We start from the raw sequence: 24638 nt of genomic DNA, 5'->3' as shown, positions 1-24638 counted from the left end.
TTGGAGAATAACCGAACATTCCTCGTTGAGTTCCACAGTGGATAGCTCTTCAAACTTTTTTTTATTTGTTAATAGCTCCTTTAAAAATTTTGCGTATGTGGGCATTTACAAGATAACTTCAACAAAAGGTAAGTTAATATGCAATTGTTTGAAAAATTCAAGAAATTTACCAAATTGTTCATCCATGCAGTCTTCCTTTAACTTTTTTGGATATGGGATCGGAGTTTTATATTCTTTAAGCACCGGTGTTTGAATTTCTTCGGGTTTTACCCCCTCCATTTGCCTTATTAGGTTCCTGTTGTAGCTTCTTTTCGGTTTCAGCCAACACTTGCCCATTCCTTAATGTAACTGCTTTCACATACTCTTTTGGGTTGGGTTCGGTGTTACTATGCAGACTACCTTGCTGCCGTTATGAAACTAATTTAGCTAGCTATCCAATCTGATTTTCGAGCCCATGAATTGACACTTGTTGATTTTCAAAGTCGTCTCGGTGTTTTGAAGATGGGTCTTTGACACCGAAAGAAATTTTGCTAACATCTCTTCAAGGTTTAGTTTCTTCTTTTGCTGATAGGGTTGTTGAAATCCCGAAAAAGGTTGTGATCTTTAGTTTCCTTGACTACCCCATGAGAAATTTGGGTGGTTCCTCTAATCTGCATTATAGTTATTATTATAAGGGTTATTTTGAGGTCTAGAATCATTACCCATATAATTTATTTGCTCATTCTTCATGCTAGAACCAAAGGGTAACTATTCTGGAGTATTAATTCCACCTCCATTAATTTTTATATTTAATAGTTCTACTTGATTCGATAACATGGTGACCGCATCTTAGTTAAAAACATTGGCTGCTTTCGTCCTCATGACTTGCCACAAATAATTATTCAATGCCATCTCCTCAATAAATTCATAAGTCGCTTCAGGTGTTTTATTATTAAGAGTTCGATCGGCTGCTGCATCGATCAACTATCTAGTTGAGGGATTCAAACCGTTGTAAAAGGTTTGAACCCGTAACTATAAACGTAACCCATGGTGAGGGCACCGTCTCAATAAGTCCTTATACCCCTCTCATGCATCATATAACGTTTCTAAATCGATATGCACAAAAGAGAATATATCATTCGTTAACTTGGTTGTCTTATCCAGTGGGAAGTACTTTAGAAGGAACTTCTTGGTCATTTGAACCCATGTAGTAATGGAACCTTGTGGTCAAGATTTCAACCACTGCTTAGCTTTGTTTCTCAACGAGAAAGAGAATAACCGTAACCGAATGGCATCATCAGTGGCTCCATTAATCTTGAAAGTATTGCAGATTTTCAAGAGATTAGTCAAATGAGTGTTTGGATCTTCGTCTTACAAACCATCGAACTGAACAAACCGTTGTATCATCTGAAGAGTGTTCGGCTTCAGCTTAAAATTATTTGCAGTAATGGTGGCTCTCACAATACTCGATTCAACCCCAGTCAGAGTAGGCTTGGCATAATCGTACATAGTACAATAAACAGGGTCTGGATTTGCAACAACTGCAGGAGGTAGCTGATTATTATGGTTACCACTCATCTCTACAGTAATAATAATTTCCTCTTTTTCGTCTACTAAATTTTCTCGACTCTACCTTGCGTCTCTACGGTTTCTGCGATTAGTACTTTCAATTTCACTATCAAATAGTAATGGTCCTGACAAGTTTCTTCTAATCATAAACTAAAAGAACCTTCAAGAAGAAAATAAAAGAAAAATTAGAATGTAAAAACTAAACTAAAAACAAAAATAAAATAAAATAAAAATAAATCACTAAATTATTAAAAATCAAGTGTTCTTAATATTTTAGTCCTTGGCAACGATGCCAAAAAAACTTGATGATCACTAAACTAACTATAAATACGAAAAAGGCAAGTGCACATATCGAACAATAGTATAGCTATGGTGAGTAGAGAATATTGTATCCACGAGGACTAAAAGTACTAGTAATTTCCTTCTTCTTATTATTTAACCAAAAAATCAGAGTGATTGTGTTTTAATCTAAAATTACTAAACTAATTTATCTAAGAACGCAGTAGAGAATGAATCGAGGAAATAACCGAATATTAACCAACGAGATAGACAATACCCAGGAAAGAATGCACCTAGACTTCACCTTTTATTATGAATCTAAATTAAACGATTTATTCACTTAAGCCTTAATCCATAGAAATCCCTAAATTATGTTAATATCTCTTTCGAAAGTAAGAACAACTAACTCTAGTTTGATTATTTGAAATCTCCTTCAAATTAAAACCCCTATCATTGCATTAACTCGATCTATGGATTCCTTTATTAGATTTGACTCTAATCCGGTAAATTTAAGTCGTTTTATTTCTAGGATTGCATGCAACTCCACTCAATTATGCTAGATCTACTCTTAAATAGGGACTTTTCATCCACTGAAATAAGAACATTAAACATGAATTAATATCCCAGAAATAATAAAATAAGAAATAAGAATACATAATTGAGAACAAGAATCAAGTATTCATCATAGATTTCATCTTCCCTAGGTATCTAGGGAATTTAGTTCATAATCCTGAATAGAAACATCTCAAAGTCAGAATAACCACAATATATAAAGAAACTCAATAAAACTTTGAAAGAAATTAAAATGAGATCTTTGATCTTAATGGAGATTCACTTTCGAGTTGATTCCGATGGTGTTCTTCGAGTGTTTTCTCTAATCTTCTCTGATTTCCCCCTTATGTCTTCTTCTAATGGGTATTTATAGACTTTAGAATGCTTAGAAAGCCTAAAAATTGGGTTTTTTCGCGTATTTGGGAACTAGGATGCGAAATCGACACGGGCTATCACATAGGCATGTGTCCAGCCCGTGTGGAAATGCCTACGCCGTGTGGCTCCTGAAAATAGCTCTATTTGTCCGACTTTGGCTCATTTTTTGCTCTTTCCACTCCCAATTACTCTCTTAAGTATAGAAACATGAACTTAAAGGATTAGGAACACCAAATTCACTAATTTGCATAATTAATCATCCAAAAATACATTAAAAATGTGACTAAAATATGTTACTTTTATAACTTATCAATTATTTTGAATTTATTGTTTACTTATGAATATTAATGTGAACTTGTTTTTTATCTATTTTGTTCTGGATTCAACTAGTTTATCTTTTGCAGCCACAATATCTATGAATTCTATACCCATGTTTAGACTAATTTTAACGAATGGAAAAGGCACTTACCTATAGTGCTTGGTTGTATGGACATAGGTCTTGCACTAAGGGAAGAACAACCTGCACATCGCACTGCGGAAAACACCCCTGATGGTAAAAGAGATTTTGAGAGGTCTTCGCACTACGAGAAACACCCCTAATGGTAAAAAGATATTTTGAGAGGTGGGATCATTCAAATTGCATGAGCCTAATGATCATGAAACACAGCATTCTGGAAGCCTTTAGGGGCACAGAATCTGAAAAGATTACTCAGGCAAAGTGTTTACTTGACGAAATTGAGAAACGTTTTGCTAAAAATAATAAGGTTGAGATAACATCATTTCTGAATTCTTTGATGTCTATGAAGTATGAGGGTCAAGGAAACATAGGGGAGTACATTATGGAGATATTTCATGTTGCCTCAAAACTTAAGGCACTTAAGATCGAGCTTTCTGAGGAATTGCTTGTTCTTATAGTTTTGGTATCACTACCTGCACAGTTTAACCAATTTAAAATTGGTTACATCTATCAATAGGAGAAATAGATTCTAAATGAGCTCATTTCTTATTGTGTGTAAAAGGAAGAAAGGTTGAAACATGATAAGTGTGAAAGTGCTCATTTGGTCAGTGCCTCTAAAGACAACAACTTACATTTTGAATAGAATACCCATTAAAGTAGTTGTAGAAACACCTTATGAGCTTTGGAAAATTCGAAAACCTAGTCTAAAGCACTTTCACATTTAGGGATGTCCACTTAATCTAAGGCCTTATAGGCCACATGAAAAGAAATTGGACTCCAAAATAGTAAACAACTACTTTATTGGTTATTTTGAGCAATTTAGGGGCTATGAGTTTTATGATCCCACAATAAGGAATATTTTTTAGACAATAACTGTAACATTTTTTTAAGATGTTGAGTTTGGAGGGAGAAATAAAGTTAGAGACATTACTTTTAAGGAGGAATTAGATTCTAACTCAGTTACTACTATCACTTTTGACGATGCTCAAGTTCTCATACCTATCAATAAACAAGAAGTGAATCTAGAACCTCAACAAGACAATGTTGAACAACTCCATATTCAAGATGAAGTAATTGTTCCAAAAAACAAACTCAACAACCTCAAGAATGAATGTCATTAAAAAGGTCCACTAGAGAAAGGATTATAATAGATTTAATGGAATATTTTAAACTTAAGCTGCATCAGATGAATATTAAGTTAATGGTTTCTCAATGGTAACATTGATCATTCATTTATATGGTGCAACTAGAAAACTTTGTGTCTAATGATGCAAAGTTAATGATTTGCAAATTAAAGAACTTTACCTATCTGCTTAAGCAGACATCCCGTCAATAGTATTACAAATTTTACCAAATGATTATCTCATTCAGTTTAGAGATGAATTTTGTCAATAATTGTATATACTATAAGTTTAGTGGGAGTAAGGTTCTATATTTGGTTTTATATGTTAATGACATACTTCTTGTCAATAATAAGTATAGTCTCAATCAATGCCCTAAGAATGATTTTGAGATTACAAAAATGCATAAGATTTTTTATATTTTAGCAGTGGGAAGTCTAATATATGTTCAAGTTTGTATACATTGGAATATTGTGTACACTGTTGGGATGTTAGGCAGATATTTTAAGCAACCGTGGTTTGGACTATTGGATAGCATCCAAGAGGTTTATAAGGTATTTTCAGAGAACAAAATATTACATGCTCACATATAAGAGGTCTAATTAGTTAGAGATCATCAGGTATACAGACTTCAATTTTGATGGAATATAGGTAAAAGATTTTGTCACTAATGTGCAAATTGTGAAAACAAGTTGCAGCCTTTTATTCCAATAGCAATAGGAGCACATCAAAGTCAAAACACATAGACTTTAAGTTCCTGGTTGTTAAAGTAAAAGTTCAAAGTGGTTACGTGCCTATAAAAGTAAAAGTACAAACCCCATGATTTTGAATCCGCTTACTAAGGGACTACACCTAAGGTTTTATAATAGCACACTGCTCATATGGGTGTAATGTCATTTAAGAATATTCTATTTTAGTGAGAGTTTGTACTTTTAAATGCTTTTGTGTTATAGACACATTTTCAGTTATTTCAGTTTACGGATATTAAGTTTATTTTTTGCAGAAATAAAGTTTATTTGGTTTATTCACACTTTGATTTTGGTAAAGTTTGATCTCACTAAGGTTAACGAGGACCAGTTGGAAATAGACATGTTTAGATCATATTGCATGTAATTTCCATGCTACACATCCATATTTGATCTATGTCATTTGGTTGTGTTAATATATGTGATCAGGGATGGATTTAATTACGATATATGTAACGAAAGTCGCCTTGGTTCTATGTTAACATAATTAATGGAGGAAATTGTTCGGAATACCATTTGGATATGATAGTAACGTTTTGATCACATAAGGTTATATAATGGCATGTAATTATAGAGTAATTAGTATATATATGTGGTCCAAGTGGGAGATTGTTGGAAAATATAGACATCACATATATAATAAGGGTAATTACATGTTATTATTTACTATCATAACAGGTTAGCCCAAATCAAAAGTGATCTAATTTGGTTAAGGTTTATTGGGCTTTAATTATTAAATAAAGTATGGGTCAAATATGTATAGATACTTTTGTAACTAATTTCTAATTAATGATGGGTTGATTAGAAATTAGGGAAAATGTGTCAAAATTATATATTAGGGCTATGGTCCCCAAATTACACACAAGATAACTTTTCTAGTTCCCATCTTTAGAAAAGAAAGAGCCACCTTCTCAAGATTACTTGTGTGCTAATTTGGAATATCAAATCCCCAAGATCCGTAGATTTTAAGAAATCGATGAATTCAGGTATGCTTCCTCATTTAGTTTTGTTCTTGATTTATTCTTGATGATTTGACATGACAGATCCTGATTTACAGTTCTAATTTTATATTAGATATTATTTATGATTCTAACACAAATCAAATAGGATCAAATTCATCGGATTAATATTTTTTGAATTAAGTCAAAATTGGCAGGTTTACCTTAAACCAAAATAATATTAATTAGAAACAACAAATAGGATAAGATTAGTGGGTTTTTCTTCGTATGGGATCCACTGATTTTTATATATATCTGATTTTATTTAACTTTTTAATCCATATCTCAAAATTAAAATAAATTGTTAACTTGTTTCTTCCGAAAATTTTACTCAATTATTAAATTTGATTTGTCATTATAGATGCTTCTATACCAATAGTAACAAGATGTATTGATATAGGTTCATATTGGTATAAACCAGTGTTGTTTGAACCGAACTGATCGATTAGACTGGGAATCGATCAGGAGATCGATTCAGAGAGTGGCTTTAAACCGGTTAGATCGGGAACTGATACGAACCAATTGAACTAGCTAAAAAACTAGTCGAATTGAAGTTTAAAAAATTAAATTTTTAATTTTTAATCATTTTTTAATCGGACCGATTGAACCGATCGAACTAACGAAATGGTAGTCTAATTGGTTCGATCATCAGTCCAGTTTAAGAAAACATTAATATAGATCTATTTATACTTGCAGAATTGGATCTTTGGTAAAAGTATGCATTGGTATATGGCAACTTATTTATAATGTAATTATTTTCATTATGATTTAATATAATATATTTTCATAAGCAATAATATATATTAGGATGATCCTAAAAAGTATAGCTTTTAGGCACCAATAAAATAGTGGCATGTCATACAATTTTAAATATAACAAAGTATTATTAGACACTCATCTATATCTAATATCTTCTCTAACTTAATTAAAATTTAATTAAATTAAAGAAATAATTAATTTTTAAATTATAAACAAGCATCTTCTTTTCTTTTGTAAATTTTAATCATTCTATTTTTTTCTATAAGTTATTTTTTTTTGTGCAACCAATTTCTAAAAAAATAGTACTTTTTTGTGCAATTTTTCCAAGTCATAACACATAATTTTAGTGATTATTTTACCTTGAACCCCGAACCCAAAATCTCAAACCTTAAACTCAAACCTTGGATCCTAAAGTTTAAGGTTTGGGATTTAAGGTTTAAGATTTGAGTTTAAAGTTAAGGTTTTGTGGTTATGGTTTACTAGTTTAGAGTTTGGGTTTATGGTTAAAGGGGTTTAGGGTGATGGGTTTGAGTTTAAGGTTTGGGCTTAGGATTTAGGGTTTAGTGTTTATGGTTTAATATTTAGGGTTATGGCTTTAAGGTTTAGTGATTAGGCTTCTATGTTTATGGTTTATGGTTTGAGATTCTAGGTTTAGGGTTTATAATTTAAAGGTTTAGGGTTTAAGTTTTAGGTTTAAAGTTTAGATTTTATAGTTTATTGTTTAAGGTTATATGTTCTAGTTTAGGGTTTATGGTTTAGAGTTTAGTGTTCAAGGTTATGGGCTTGAGTTTACATTTTGGGGTTAAGATTTTAGTGATTATGGTCCATGGTTTGTGATTCTAGATTTAAGGTTAATGGTTTATGGTTTAGGTTTAGGGTTGACGGTTATGTGATTGAGGTTTTATGGTTTATTGTTTATTGTTTAGGTTTAGGGTTTAAGTGTTTATGGTTAGATGTTTGAGTCTAGGGTTTGGGCTTCTATTCTTTGGGTTTAGTGTTTGTGATTCTAAATTTATGGTTTATAGTTTTATGTTTAAGTTTAGGGTTTTAGGTTTTATGTTTTAGATTTAGGGTTCGAGATTTTAGATTTAAAGTTCATGGTTTAATGTTTAATGTTTAGAATTCAAGGTTATGGGTTGAAGTTTAGGTTTTGTGTTTAAATTTTTTGTTTAAGGTTTTATGTTTTGGGTTTAGGGTTTGAGATTCTAGATTTTGTATTTAGGGTTTAGTGTTTAGGATTCTTGGTTATGGGTTCAATGGTTTAAGGTTTATAGACATTAATTTTTGAGTTTACAATTTAAGGTTTGATTTTCTAGGTTTTGGGTTTATGGTTTGGGATTTATGGTTATTAGTCTAAGTTTATGGTTTGGGCTTTAGGGTTTTGGGTTCAAGATTTGAGATTTTAGATTTTGAGTTTGAGGTTTAGCATTTAGGGTTTAGGTTATATGTTTGAGTTTAGGTTTGAGGTTTAATGATTTATGGTTTATGATTATATATTTTTAATGTTCATGTTTTGAGATTTTAGATTTACGATTCATGATTTATGGTTTAAGGTTGATGGTTATGGGTTTGAGTGCTCGAGGGTTTATTGTTATTAATTTTAGAGTTTAAGGTTTAGGGTTTGGGTTTAAAGTTTAATTGTTAAATGTTATTATTTTCAGTTTAGGGTTTTTGCTTTTATATTTTAGGTTTAGGGATTGATATTCTAGATTAAGTGTTTAGGGTTTATGGTTTATGATTGTGTTTAAGTTTAGCGTTTGTGGTTTTAATTTAATTATTTAAGGTTTGAGATTTTAGGCTTATGATTTAGGGTTATGGGTTCGAGTTTAGGGTTTATGGTTCAAGTTCTAGATTTAGGATTTAGTGTTATGGGTTCTAATTTATGGTTTATTGTTATGTTGTTTAGGGTTTGGTTAGGGTTATATTTGTAGGGTATATGGTTTAAGATTTAGGGTTTATGGTTTAGGGTTTGAGATTCTAGATTTAGTGTTCATGGTTATGTGTTCGAGTTTAGGGTTTCAATTTCTAGGTTTTGGGTTCGAGATTCTAGGTTTAGTGTTTGTGGTAAAAAATTTATCAAATTTATGTGGCAATGACATAAAAAATTTGTTGAAATGTAAATTTTTATAATCAAAATTATTTATCACAATATTGGTAATTTTTTCCCCTAAACCTTAAATCTAAAATCTCAAAATTATGAACCCTAAACCCTAAGCCCAAACACTAAACTTGAACCCATTACCATGAACCCTTAAACCATAAGCTCCAAACTCGTAACTCATAACTTGTAACCTTGAACGTTTGAACCGTAATCCCAAACTTAAAACCCTAAACTATCAACTCCAAACCCAAAACCGAATCCTGAACCTTAAATCTTAAACCTTAAACTTTAGGGTTTAGGGTTCAAGGTTTAAGGTTCATGGTTTGAGTTCAAGGTTCAGGATTTTTGGTTCGGGGATCAAGATAAAATAATTACCAAATTTATGTGTTAATGACATGTAAAAAATTACGCAAAAATTACTAATTTTTTTTAAAAAAAATGGTTGGACAAAAATAAAAAAAATATTAACTTATGGGGGGAAAAACAACATGATTAAAATTTGCAAAAGAAGAAACAATGTTTGCTTATAATTCAAAAATTAACTATTTTAAGTAATTTAATTAAAGTTAAATTAAGTTGGAAAATATATTAGATATAGATGAGTGTATACTAATACATTGATATAGACCTATTTATACTTACGAATTGAATCTTCGATAAAAATATGCATTGGTATATGACAATTTATTTATAATGTAATGATTTTCATTATGATTTAATATAATATATTTTTGTATATTATTTAATTTAAATATAATATAAGTATTTTTATAAATTTAATGTTTAATTATAGTTTAACTCAAATATAAGTTTAATTAATTTGTTTTTTATTTATTTTCATATACATATATTTCAATTCACCATCCTTAATAGTTATTTTCAATTTTGATCTCACTAGTAGTGTTGCATATGAATTTAAATATATACTACGAAGTTGATTTTAATTTCACTATTGTAATACCCAAATTTTGCCCATTAATACAGATATTAAAACCCAAATATAAAAATAAAAAAATTAAAAGTCCAAATGTCCATTACATTAACCCAATTTAAAAAAAAACCAAAATTACATACCCAAAGTCCAATTAACAGAAACCCAATACCTAAACTACCCAACATCAGGCCCAAATTGCTAATTCACTAGGGCCCATTAAAATTTAAACCCAATTTGCCTAGACCCTAGCCCAATCACGAAGCGGCCCAACGCAAAATCAGAGGCTAAAACCCTAGCGACTTCAGTGCCGTTCTCCCCGACCACGCACGCCTCGTCTGACCTTCACACCATTGCCACCGCAGCTGCAGCGTCGTCGTACTGCAAGAACGACAAGCAAACAAAAAGAGCAGAAATCAACAGTAAATGAAAAAGGACAGATTTCTTTTGATTTTTTTTGATTTTATTTTCTTTTTTTCATTTTCGGCTATAAAGGCCGATTTAAGAATCTGTAAACGGTTAGGGGTGTTCATTCGGTTAACCGACCGGTTAACCGACCCGAAATAACATTAACCGAATTAACCGACCTTTCAAAATCTTTAACTGTTAACCGAACCGAAATTTTTTTCAAAAAAATTAACCGAACCGAAATTTTTTCGGTTAATTCGGTCGGTTAACCGAAAATTATATGTTTTTTATTTTTGGTTAAAAATTAACCGAATTAACCGAATTAACAGAATTAACCGAATTACCCGAATTAACCAAATTAACCAAATTGAATCACTACATAATTAAATTATTTTTAGACTTTTAGACTTTAGTTTTAGTCTTAGTTTTAAAATTTTATTTTTATTTAATAAATTATTTGTAATTTAATTTTATGATTGGGTTGGGTTGGGTTGAATACTTGGGTTTAGGTGAATAGTGGGCTTATTTATATATTATAATTTTATTTATTAATTTTTTCAGTTAACCGAAAAAATTCGGTTAACCGACCGGTTTCGAGCCGAATTAACCGTTAACCGAAAAATTAAAAAATAATTAACCGACCCCCGACCGAAAAAATTCGATTAACCGACCGATTAACCGAATTCGGTCAGTTAACCGAATTTTGCACACCCCTATAAACGGTACACACACATATTGAATAGAAGAAAAATAAAAAAATATGGAGAGAAAATCGAATGTAAAAAAAAGACATATTGAAATACAAAAAACAGAGAAATCAAATATCGATGGAATTTTTCTAAGGTGGTTCTTTTTCGTTTTTCTTTATGTATTCTCTTCTTACTTTTTTCTTTTTTGGGTCACATACATATAGAGATAATAAAAAGAGGCTTAAGGAGGAGAGTTTACCTTCATAGTGCGACGGTCGGATCCCTATCTCTCTCGTCGCAATCGGAGCAGATGGGGATCTGAAGGGTGGAGCTGCGACAGAAACTGAAAAACCAAGCGGCTCTCTGCCTTCCTCCTACCATTTCAAATGAAAACCTTTAGATTTAGGGTTTCTTTTTTTAGTTTTTAAACTTTTTCAAAAACGGCACCGTTTGGTGCCTAGACCCGATGACCCGACCCGATTCAAGAAGGAGGATCCGCGTGCTTTATACTGATGGTTTATTTGCGCATTGAGTCCTCCTGTTCTCTCAATTTGTTTTGATCTAATCCCTTTCAGTTCTTTTAATTTTGGCCATATAGGTTTATTTTGTTTTCAATTTCATCCACTCATCAGTTGAGGAGACATACGTCCAAAACGACGTTGTTTTCAAGGATCTGACCTGGCTTCCTAGACTGGTGCGCTTAATTGTTGCATTAGACCCTTTAATTTCAAACAAATTTCAAATCGGTGCTCTTTTATTTTATTTATTTTTCAAAATTCGCTCCACATTTTCAATGTTGTTTCGTTCTGGCCCATACTGTTGCAATGCGTTTTGAGGAATAGGGAATATTGCCTATTTGGTCCCCTATGAAATACGCACATTCCATTTTGGTTCTTTAATTTTATTTTATTTTCTGATTTTCCTTATGATTTTGGTTTTGAATCTGATTTAATCCATAATTTAATTTATTCATTTTCTAAAATTTTATTTGATTTTGTTGTCTTTAGTATATATTTAGTTATAAACCTAGCATTATTTGAATATTTAAGTTTTAATATTGTTTTAAAATTTATCATTAGAATTATTTAAAATATAATATACTATTATTTTAAACTAATATTATCTAAACGTACCATACTTAGTTATTTTAATTATAACCTTAAATGTATTATGAATTTCTACTTAGGTTTTATAATTAATATTTCTTTTTATATTTATCTGATATAGTTTGTACATTCTATAACTTTATAATGTTTTTCAAACTTTCTTTTCTTTTCCATCCAAATATAAAAGTTATGTGTTGATACTTTCATGTATGTAATTCTAACTTGTTTTGAAATATATATTTGTATATATGTTTTAAATCTTATATACAATTTATTTCTTTTAAACTCCCTTATATACTTTACTTACTTCAATTTTTGTACATATATTACCATACATATACTATTATAAAATTTTTATTTTGTATGTATCGTTTATTTAAATTAGCATATATATTATTTTGAGTTTCTTTTCGTACAATAATTATTTTAAAATTTATTTTATATTATTATTTCATATAGTATTCCTTTTAACCTTTTGATATATTTCAATATTCATTTTGTTTTAGTTGAAAACTTATTATATTTTTTTATGTCATTTCTTTTAAAATTGACTATTAATTCATTTAGTTGTTGAATGTTGATATTTGTATTTGCATGATGCGTGTTGGATATTATTGCCCGCATAGATTTTATATTGTTTATTCGCATTTCTTGATTACTCATGATTATTAGTATACTTTAGCCTATTAATCATTGTTTCATGTTGTACATTAGCATCCCATCGCATTTTTTTAATATTCGGTTTCATTAGAGTACCAAAACCATTTTATGTCATGATTTTCAAAAAATGCTTGGTGTTCATAGCTCTCGAGAGAATTGTACCCTAACTTACTGGGCTTCAATTCTTCTCGATGAATTTGAATAGCCAAGTGTTTATTTTGGTAAAACCATACAACTTTAAAATAAAGCTCTTGAGACTTCAAAATGTTGGATCCTAACTTACTGAATACAACATTTTGTTATCTCGATTTTAAAATAAAGGCAATGTTTGATGTTTAGGAATTTCGAGGAATTGAACCCTAACTTACTGGACTTTGATTTCTCGATTGACTTAAATAATCGAATAACTTATTAAAACACATGATTTTCTAAAAAAGGAGAGACAAATTTAATTTCGATGATTGAATTTTTACACACTAACTCACTGAGTGTAGCAATTTATTTCTGCGAAATAAGTGCGTCTTATCATTCAATTTAGTTTATTCAAGTTTTCTCACCAAAGGATCGTATTTTAAAATCTTTTCAAAGTTTTGACATTAAGCCATCAAACAATCAATTCGGTACCAATCTTGGGCATACGAGGGTGCTAACCCTTCCTCGTGCGTAATCGACTCCCGAATCTATTTTCTCGAAATTTCGCAGACCAAAATTATTTTTTAATGGTGAACCGGTCACACCCTAATAAAATATCGGTGGCGACTCCATTTCCATTTTTAAAGCCGATCCCCATTTTCAAATCAAATAAAAAATGGTTTCGACAACTATTATAATAAATAATCTCATTGTCACTATTATTTTTAGTTTCAGTGAAACCAACTTCACTGTTGATCTCGATTGACCCACTATTACAAAAATTGTCAATAAGCTATTGCCTAATGACAAACCTCTTTAAACATCAAGGTTCAAGTCTAATAAAAGAAACTCATCTTCTTTGTTAGAATTAAGTGACTCGAATCCTTATTTAAATAAAATATATTGGTAAAATAAAATAAAAGTAAAATCCAAATAGAACTACACTTCTTTTATTTTATTTTAGAATAAGGTTTTTTAAACCTTATTAAGCTCCATCTATTTGATATTGATTAGAATAAGGCGTTTCAATCTTACTACGCTCCTATTAGAATATGGTTTTACAAGCCTATAAATAGACATAGTCTACTCCTCTTGTAATCATTCAAATTCGACATAGTAAATTATCCTCTCCTCTGCCCGTGATTTTTCTCCCAGAAGGGTTTCCACGTAAAATTTGTGTTCTTTATTTTTCTCTCTTTTTCTTTGTGATATATTGTTATTACCGACATTCTATTTTTTCACTCTTTAACATTAAAAAATGTAAACTAGTTTAATCTTAAATTGTAGTTTATTGGTCAAGTGTTTAGCTTCTCAAAGAATAATTTAGGTCAGTTTAAACTCAGAATAATTTGAGTTAGTTTAACCCTAAATTGTGACTTATTAGTCAGTGTCTACTTTCTCCAAGAATAATTTGGATTTGAATTGTAAAAGAAAATGTAAACTAATTGCAGGTGAAGCATTAGTAAACTAAAACTTTGTATCATAATTAATTTATTTTGTCTATATTTATTGTTTCATTCTTATCTTACTTTCATAAACTCGTATGTTAACAATGGATTCAGTAATTAATTAATTAATGAAAACAATATATATAATAAGTATATGATCCAATAATAAGCAAAATAAGTATAAAGTACGGCAAATCATGGGAATTGGGGAAACTCCCATTTATACAAAGCAATATAAGTGGTGGACAAAAAAATAAGACTCTGGATTGGAATAGCCACCCATCACCTAGCGAAAGGGATTTTTAAGGACTAGAAGGAGAAGGTGGTGGAGAGAAGAATGGAATAGAAGGAATTGTAGTTGGGATTGTGGGAACCGAAGGCATGCTTGGTAGAGGGGGCAATGTGGCCCTTGGTACAGTAGGCAATGTGGGCAAAGCAGGCATGGTAGGAAGTGGAGGAAGCGCCCCAGGCCTTGGGAAAGATGGTATGGATGGCTGTGGGAGATTAGGGATAGATGGGAAAGGTGGGAGTGTGGTTGTAGGCAATGTTGGCATCGGAGGCAGTTGCTGAAGGTGACGACCTGCTAGGCCAACGTCAATGCTTGAAAACGACAAAGCCACGAAGAATGCCAAAGCAAAGCAATTGAAAGATGCCATTTCTGTTAAGCAGATGAAACAAAGTCTTGTTATCTTAATAGCTACTTTTGAGTGAGGAAGAGAAAGCATGGGGTAAGGGGTTTATATAGGGTATTGGAGCAGTGGGAATAGGCCACTGGAGTTGGTGATATTTGATCATACATGGTTGAAAAAGGAGAAAGCTTGGTCAATATTAAAGATATTTGGTAGGTCATCTTCTAATGGATATTGGAGTTTAAAAATGGTGAAATGCAGTTGTTGTGGTTGGCGTGGAAGCTACCTCATGTAATAAGTTAGCCTCTTAATTAAATTAATAGCGTCTTAAGTTAGCTGATCAAATTAATCCTCCTGCTTACCAATGTTTCAGCCAATTGCCTGTTATGTAGCCCGACATAGGGTTGTTTACTTAAATATGTCAAATATTTTAAACATGAATTAACTTGTTGGACATTAATCTAGATGGCTTTTTAGTTGTGCATATTTATTTGGTTTTGGATCAGGTTAATTTAAATCAAGTTAATTAAGATTTTAAAATTTTCAAGTTATTTCGGGTTTATCAATTTCAAGTTTGGTTTGCTTTAAGTCATTTCAGTAAGAGGCTTAGTTTTTGAGTTAAGTCATTATAGGTCTAGATTGTTTTGAGTTATGGTTACTTCAAGTTTAAGTTATTCTAAGTTACTTGGTCTATTTATTTGAGCTCTAATCATTTTAAATTTTGGTTATTTAGAATTAAATCATTTTAAATTTAAATTGTTTTGAATTCAAATCAATTTAAATTTAAGTTGAAGAAATTAAAATTATTAAGCTTTTATGGTGAAATCAGATTGGATCAAAATCAAAATTGGCATGTTTACCTTTCTTGTTAAACTTACCATTGGTATTGGGCTGCCTACAAGCAAAAAGAAAAAATTGAAAGTTAGAACTCCCAAAATAATATTAGTTAGAAACAACAAATAAGATAATATTGGTGAGTTTTTATTGGTCTAAGATCCAATTTGATTTTTATATACCTCATTTTATTTAACTTTTAATTCATATCTCAAAAGTAAAATAAATTGTTAACTTGTTTCTTCCAAAAATTTTACTTAATTATTAAATTTGATTTCTCATTATAGATACTTTTATACCAACACTAACAAAATGTATTGATATAGGCTTATCATATATTAACAGATAAGTAAAATGTTGGTATTTACCAGTGTTGTTTGAACTGGACTAGTCGATTAGATTGGGAATTGATCGGGAGATCAATACGGAGAGTGACTTTGAACCGATTAGATCGAGAATCACTACGAACCGATTAAACTGACTAAAAAACTAGTCGAATCGGAGTTTAAAAAAATTATTTTTAATTTTTAATTATTTTTTAATCAGACCGGTTGAACCAATCGGATTGACCGAAATGGTGGTCTAATCAGTTCGATCATCGATCTGATTTAAGAAAACATTGATATAAACCTATTTATACTTATGGAATTAGATCTTCGATAAAGGTATATGGCAATTTATTTACAATTTTAAGCTCAACCATGGCAAATTTATTTATATAATCAACTTCGAAATACGAGTATCATACCTGACATGTTAAGTAAACAAATCCTAATTCTGTTAGATATCTGGCCAACTAGCGAAAACTTTGCTAACCTGGAGGATTGTTTAAGTATACTGTTTAATTAAGTGGCTGGATGAAGCTTCTATGCCAACCACAACAGCATTCCACCCGTTTTAAACTCCAATACCCATGGGAAGTTGACCTACCAAATCCTTTAATATTGACTATGTTTTCTCCATTCCAACCATACATGATCAAACATTACCAACTCCACTGATCCAAGACCTATATAAACCCCACCACCATGCTTTCTCTCCCTCACTCCACAACTATCAAAACAAGAGCTTTCTTTCGTCTGCTTAATTGGACTCACATCTCTAGAAAAATGGCATCTTTCAATTGCTTTGCTTTAGCATTCGTGATGGCTTTGTCATTTGCAAGCATTGATGTTGGGATAGCTGCTCGTCACCTTCTGCAGCTGCCTCAATTGCCTCCAATGCCAACTTTGCCTACAACCACACTCCCCCCACTGCCATCTATCCCTAATCTCCCACAGCCATCCATACCGGCATTGCCAAGGCCTGGGGCGCTTCCTCCACTTCCTACCATGCCTGGGTTGCCCACATTGCCAAGTGTACCAAGGGCCACACTGCCTCCTCTGCCAAGCATGCCCACAATCCCAACTGCAATCCCCTCTATTCCTTTCCTTTCTCCACCACCTTCTCCTTCTACTCCTTGAAATACCCTTTTGTTTATCTGCTGCATACTGGATTTGTTTTAATGTGATTTCAGTCGTCTCTTGATTTTGAGTATTGTATGTTCTTTTTTTTCACCACATATATTTGTTTGTATAAATGGGAGTTTCCCAAATCCCATTATTTCTTGTGCTTGAAATTTGTTGTACTTTGATACGTTATTACTTATATGGGATATATATTTGGGTCCCAACTATAAAAAATGTTGATTTTGGAACTCCTCATCATTTTTTAAAATTCGTACAATCTCTTGTAATTCTCTCTTAAAATATTCTTGGCTAGCGAAATCCTCAAAAGTAACACCAGTTCTTTCCTCCGCTGATATGAATCTTAAGAAAAACTGGTTAAAGGCAGTAAAGTTAGAGGCTGGTAGAATGATTTTGTTATCCAACTCCCAAAACTACATTCACCACATTATCACATAAACTCATTCTAACCCAACAATTAAAAACCTTATGGAAAGAACGTATCCATTACGAAATATTCATCAAACAGTGAAGTGATAATTAATAGGTTTAAAATTCTATTTAAATAATTATTTTATTTTATTTTATTTTAATTAATAATCGTAAATTATAATTATAATTATCACATTTTCCCTATATTTTATGATTAGCACGACTAATTATATTTAAATGTGTAATTATCACAACTTTTATTAAATTATAATTATTTTTAAATGTATCACTTTTATTTTATTTCAACTTTTGTAAGTAATAATACTAGTTTAAATATTATAATTATTTTTAATTGTGAATTTAATAATATGATAGAAAATAAAAATATTCTCGACAATTAAAAATAAATTTCAAACTCATACTTTTATATATATTATAGATTAATAATATGTGAAGTAGTATACTTCGATAAACCTCCATGTTAACAAAGTTTCCCTAACATGTCATGCACAACAATAGTACTTTCGAAGCTGATTATATAAAGAAACTATGTAATCTACACACTAGAGGTGCTCATGGGCCGGGCGGGCGGGTTCGGGCCGGCCCATAAAAATTTCAGCCGGGTCCTAGGCCCGGCTGCCCAAATATGGGCCTAGAATTTTGTCCAGCCGGCCGAAAAATTCATAAGCCTGCCTGCCTTGCCTGCTTTTTTAAATAAATACCAAAAATTATTTTAAAATTAAAAAATTATTTTAAAAATATTTTTAAATTAAAAAATTTTACAAAGTATTTTAAAATATTTTAAAATTAAAAAATTTAAAAATTATTTTAAAAGTATTTTAAAATTAAAAATTAAAAAATAAAATATTTATTATTAAATTGGGCGGGCAGGCCAAAAAGTGGTGCCGAGGTCTGCCCGCTTTTTAATCGGGCCTCGTTTTTTGCCCAAGCCCATATTTGGGCCTATATTTTACCCAAACCCTCCCATATTTGGTGGGGCCGTCCAGTAGTAGGCCGCCCGACCATGAGCGACTCTACTACACACTTCCTTATAGACCTTTCCTACTATGTCCCCTAATCAATTATATACATATATGCTAGAGTAAATTTCTCAAAAATGCCGATTTTTAAAAAAATTACTAGATTAAGCTGATTTTTGGAAAAATTATGTGATTAGATTAAAAACACGAAAATGCTTCCTACTGAAAATATTTTCAGCGGATTTGCAAAAAAAAAAAAAAAACTTTCAACTAGACACGCTTTCTGTCACATTCATTGAAAATGCTTCCAACTGAAGGTGTTTTCCTTTTGAGTTTAGGGTTTTTTTAGGACAAGGGTTTTGGTTTTTGTTAAAGTAGGGTTAGTGTTAGCATTTTGTAGGTCTTAGTGTTTTATAGTTTAGGGGTTTATGGTTTAAGGTTTAAGGTTTAAGGTTTTTTATATTTTTTAAGTTTTTTTCTATATTCTTTATACTTTTTATACTTTTTTGAGTTGTAAAGTTAATAATTATTTACTTTTATATTTACAACAATTGTGTATTCAGATTATTCGAATTGTAAAATTTAATTCGATTCAAAATTGAAACTCGAACTACTCGATTTGGTTAACTCTTAGTTTGTAATTTTTTTCGAATACAACTGAGGTTTGGCTAACTCTTAGGTTGAGCTCAATCAGATTTATTTAGGTTGATTGTGGAGTGCTCCTCAATTGCCATCGTATATCATCCACTCTAGGAACAGGTGGTTACGAATATGGGTGTTTGTGACACCATCGGCGTATGCATATAACTATATTGTGTCCTACACACCGATGATAGAACAATCAGACTTTCGGTTGGTGCCCCAAACATAGATGGCCTATATGCCATCGTCGAAATCGCCGTCATTTGAAACATCAATTGCATCGGTGTGTAATATGCTAGAGATGGAAGTGGTGGTCCAAAAATAAAACCTGGCATCGATGTAGAAATAGACAAATGTGGTGCAAGTGTGGTGCTTGTGTAAAAATGACGGGGTTAGAAAAGCACCAGAATAAGTCAAACCATATTGATTAGGGGTGGTGCGACCATCGGTGTCGGTTCTTGTGTTGGTGTAGATGATGGACTCTCCTCGAAAGCTGCTCCAGACCTTGGATGCCTAGGCTCCCGTCGTGGCCTCCTCATATAACGTTGTCTACCCCTCACCTCTTCTACTAGTAGATATGGCTTGCCATGGTGTCTAAACCATGGCATGTACTCCGGATCGTAGGCTAACTTTAGAGCGATAATGGCCTCGCAAGTAGGTAAAAAGTCGTATCTATTGTTCCAAAGGTTAGTATATTAAGCGTGGAATGTAGGCCAATTTCCATCTATTCTCCCCCACAAGTCGATATAATGCAGATATTCGATGTCTTGGGGTGTCAACAGAATCGTTTACCTAAACCCAAACTGTTGCATAACTTTATCTGATTCATGCATCTTCATTATAGCATACACTACCAATGACACCTTCACATGCCAGATGTTGGGATTCACCAAGAATTCGAACGGGATGCATTCAAACTATATTAAAATAATAAAATTTTTAATTATATATACTATTAATTTTTAAATCAACTATGTTAATATTATATAATTCAAATTTAAAAAATATATACCTCCACTTCCTATCGTTGATCTAACAAAAGTCGTATATCTTAAAGCTCCTCTGGTAGTCCCACATAACTTGGCCCATAGTCTCGCATATATCTCTCCAATCGGCTATGACAACTGACCCAGTCACTATCGGCCCATCCATCGATAACTCGAGTTGTAACTGCACATCCTCAAGTGTGATAGTGCACTCGCCGCATGGAAGATGGAATGTGTGCGTCTCGGGTCTCCACCTTTCCGCCAACTCGCTTACAAGTGTGGGGTCCAATTTAAACCCCCTACCCATACGAGCCACGTGCAAAAATCTTGTATTTCTCAAGTATGGAGGAACAGGTAGATTACAAATATACGTCTCCAAAATTTGATCTTCCGATTATATATAAAAAAAATACAAAATATTAAATTTCAGTATAACAAGAAAATATTTAAATTAAATTAGACTAATATAATAAAAAATTTACCATTTACAATTGATTGACCGAAATGTGTTTGTCATCCAAACGAATTAGAGATTTTTCCGTTACTAATTTTGAAAAATACGAAATAATTTGTAATAGAAAAATAATTTAAAAAACATTAATACAATTTTAATAAAAAGAAGAGTTGAGAGAAGAATGAAAATGAGTGAGAAATTAAGAGGGAATTGAGGGAAATTTGAGAGAAGTTTGAGAATGCGAGAGAGATGAGTTGAGATTGAATTGAAAAAATAAAAGAATTAGGGGTTTATATAGGAAAAAAATAGTCATTAGTTCAGGGGGGTTCAACTGCTATTTAAATAGCTGTTGGGGTGGGGAAGCTGTTGGGGGGTAACCGTTGTGGAAAGCGCTTCTAGCTGGAACAGTTTTCGTCATTTCGGCTTAGTTCCGTAATTTTTTCAAAAACTGACCTAATCCAATAAATTTTTTTTAATTCGGCATTTTTAAGTATTTCACCCTATATGTTATTCTTTTTTCTATGTTATATATAATTTAAAATTTCAAATAATTATCTTCCTACTTTTTCTTATTAAAATTACCCGAAACACATTCTTCAAAAATTGGATTGGGTTGAGTTGAGTTAGTTAGCGCCTAAATTCGCCCTTGTATACTTATAAATAGAGTGAGTTAAATTGATTTTGGATAGGATGGATAAAAATGATTAAAACTTCAAGAAGTACACTTATTGGAGAATTTTATCTTAAAATGCTCTCAATCTCGACAAAGAAACATTATTTACAAACATCAACATGATAGAACTTGGGTTTTTTCCACTGCCCTTAGCTCCAATTTGACTTTTATACACACGTGGTTTTATTTAATCTCAAAACCAAAATAAATCCTTAACTTGTTCCATGCGAAAATTTTACATAATGTCTTATGATATAATTATTTTACAGACAACAAATTATAAGGGCTCCTTTGGATGTCATTAGAGGTCTGGTCCATTGACATCTTTAGACAAAATTGAACCCCAACTAAAACACAAGCTCATTGGTGAGTTTTTTTTAATTTTTCATTCCCCAGTCTATTAATTAAAATTTTATTTTATTCCACAAATTTTTAGAGATAAATATCAAAACTATACATAAATTTTGATTTATTTTGTACGATTTTATACATGAAATTTTGATTTGGTTTAATTTTCTAAAATCACTAATAACATTATTGAATTAGCACAATTTACGTTGGATATTACATAAGTAAATAATTATATTAATCTAATATGAAAAAAATATTATTTAAATGTATACAATTGAATCAAAATCTAAGTTTCATATATACATATTAACGACAATATAAGTTTTATCTATATAATTGTACCAAATAAAAGTTCATATATCAAATTACACATTGAAACGAAGTTCATGTATAAATTTAATATTTATCTGAATTAATCATTATTTTAATGTAATAATGATTTTAATTATTATTTAATATAACATTTTAATATATAATTTAACTTAAATATAATAGTGTATTTTATAGATTTAATTTTAATTATAGTTTAAAATAAATATAACTTGTATTTGTATTTTGTTATTTAATGTATTATATATGTATATACTTCAACTAAATATTTTAATAATCATTTTCAATTCTGATCTTATTGGTTTGTGGTGTTGTATCATAATTAATTTATTTTATCATTCTTTTCTTCATTTGCTAAATTCGTATGTTAACAATGTGAAGTTTATAAGTAAGCAGAATAACGTATCAAAATACACCAAATAATGGGAACTCCCATTTATACAAACAAATCCTATATGTGGTGAAAATAAGCAAACAATAGTTCTCAAAAATCAACATACAAAGACGGCTCAAATCTTGTAAGATCTGTAGCTACCACTTTCAACCCTGAATGAGATGAGAACAGTAGTAGCATGTCCCGACTGTGGACTGGGTCCCATTTTAAGGGGTAGAAGGAGAAGGTGGTGGAGAAAGGAAAGGAATAGAGGGAATTGTAGGTTGGATTGTGGGGATTGAGGGTATGCTTGGCAGAGGAGGCAGTGTGGCCCTTGGTACACTTGGCAATGTGGGCAACCCAGGCATGGTAGGAAATGGAGGAAGTGCCCCGGGCCTTGGGAAAGATGGTATGGATGGCTGTGGGAGATTAGGGATAGATGGGAATGGTGGGAGTGTGGTTGTAGGCAATGTTGGCATCGGAGGCAGTTGCTGAAGGTGACGAGCTGCTAGGCCAACGTCAATGCTTGAAAACGACAAAGCCACGAAGAATGCCAAAGCAAAGCAATTGAAAGATGCCATTTCTGTTAAGCAGATGAAACAAAGTCTTTTTATCTTAATAGCTAGTTTTGAGTGAGGAAGAGAAAGCATGGTGTAAGGGGTTTATATAGGGTCTTGGAGCAGTGGGAATAGGCCACTGGAGTTGGTGATATTTGATCATACATGGTTGAGAAAGGAGAAAGCTTGGTCAATATTAAAGATATTTGGTAGGTCATCTTCTAATGGATATTGGAGTTTAAAACTGGTGAAATGCAGTTGTTGTGGTTGGCATGGAAGCGACCTCATGTAGTAAGTTAACCTCTTAATTAAATTAATAAGTTAGCGCCTTAAGTTAGCTGATTAAATTAATCCTCCAGCTTACCAATGTTTCAGCCAATTGCCTGTTATGTAGCCCGACATAGGGTCGTTTACTTAACTAAGTCAAACATTTTAAAAGATGATTACATGATTTAACTTTTCCGACATTCTAGATCACCTTTTAGTTGTGCATATTTATTTGGTTTTGGATCAGGTTAATTTAAATCAAGTTAATTAACATTTTAAAATTTTCAAGTTGTTTCGGGTTTGGATCAATTTCAAGCTTAGTTTGCTTTAAGTCATTTTAGTGAGAGGTTCAATTTTTTAGTTAAGTCATTATAGGTCTGGATTGTTTTGAGTTATGATTACTTCAAGTTTGAGTTATTCTATGTTACCTGTTCTATTTATTTCGAGCTCTAATCATTTTAAATTTAGATTATTTAAAGTTAAATTATTTTAAAATTATTTTAAATTCAAACCAATTAAAATTTAAGTTGAAGAAGTTAAAATTGTTAACCTTTTATGGTGAAATCAAATAGGATCAAAGTCAAAATTGGCTTGTTTACCTTCTTGTTAAACTTACCATTGCTATTGGGCTGCCTACAAGCAAAAAAAAAAAAAATTGAAAGTTAGAACTCCCAATTGAAGTAGTAGTAGTTGAAAACACAAGTTAAAACTTTGAAACACACTTAGTAGAGAGTTTTTTTTCTTAAAACTGTTGAAACATTTTCAAATATTTATAGTATCCCAATAACTATAAATGAATGGGTGTAATTAATCAAAAGATAAATCTTTTGGTCATTGGTCAAAAGTTATATCATTTGATTTTTAAAAAGAATTATAATTATTCAAAAATATCATTTGAATAGTTACAAAATTAAATGAATAATAATTATTATTATATATTTATTCATAAAGACACCTATTGAAAGATGTCTATATGAAGAGACAAGAAAATTCCTATAAATAGGAATGGGTTTTCATTTGGAAATATATCAACAAATTCTAATATTATTTCTTCTCTTCTTTCATTTTCTAATATTATTAGATTATTCTATAAAGTATTACTGCAGAAATCCTTTGTAGAAATTGAGTTTTTGTTACACATTACTCAGTGCATAGTGGACTATTCTCGTCAGTGCAAAACGCAAATAGTCATTGGCTTCATTGTATCCTCGAGGTTAATTTGCTTGGAACTCATTTGCACACTGAAGATAAGTGGGGGCGAATATAACCTTAAAGATAGTGGCTTGATACATGCCTTGGAGCCTTGTCCTATTTCTTCTTTTTCTTTGTTAAACTTGATCGTGTGTTCGAGATTTTCCTTACCGGAGTTTTGTAA

General features: G+C 31.4%; 3 protein-coding genes and 1 non-coding gene across 4 annotated transcripts; 2 read left to right on the top strand and 2 right to left on the bottom strand.

Moving 5' to 3' along the window:
* The first annotated feature begins 1021 nt into the window (after window positions 1–1021).
* Window positions 1022–1128, top strand: LOC128036414 (small nucleolar RNA R71). The gene has a single exon (XR_008193211.1). It is a non-coding gene; the product is annotated as a small nucleolar RNA R71 (small nucleolar RNA).
* Window positions 1129–14612: 13484 nt separating this feature from the next.
* Window positions 14613–14966, bottom strand: LOC105781891 (vegetative cell wall protein gp1). Its single transcript, XM_012606420.2, has one exon. The coding sequence runs from the start codon at window positions 14964–14966 to the stop codon at window positions 14613–14615; it is 354 nt and encodes a 117-aa protein (XP_012461874.1).
* Window positions 14967–16882: 1916 nt separating this feature from the next.
* Window positions 16883–17236, top strand: LOC128036107 (protein PELPK1-like). The gene has a single exon (XM_052626982.1). It carries the CDS (start codon window positions 16883–16885, stop codon window positions 17234–17236), a length of 354 nt encoding a protein of 117 aa, XP_052482942.1.
* Window positions 17237–22666: 5430 nt separating this feature from the next.
* On the bottom strand, window positions 22667–23020 carry LOC105781976 (verprolin). The gene has a single exon (XM_012606483.2). The coding sequence runs from the start codon at window positions 23018–23020 to the stop codon at window positions 22667–22669; it is 354 nt and encodes a 117-aa protein (XP_012461937.2).
* Window positions 23021–24638: the final 1618 nt, after the last annotated feature.

Source organism: Gossypium raimondii, chromosome 13 (assembly GCF_025698545.1).
Source record: "Gossypium raimondii isolate GPD5lz chromosome 13, ASM2569854v1, whole genome shotgun sequence".
Classification (NCBI taxonomy): Eukaryota; Viridiplantae; Streptophyta; class Magnoliopsida; order Malvales; family Malvaceae; genus Gossypium; species Gossypium raimondii.
Note: the sequence above shows the minus strand (reverse complement) of the source record. Positions and strands in the feature narration are given on the sequence as shown.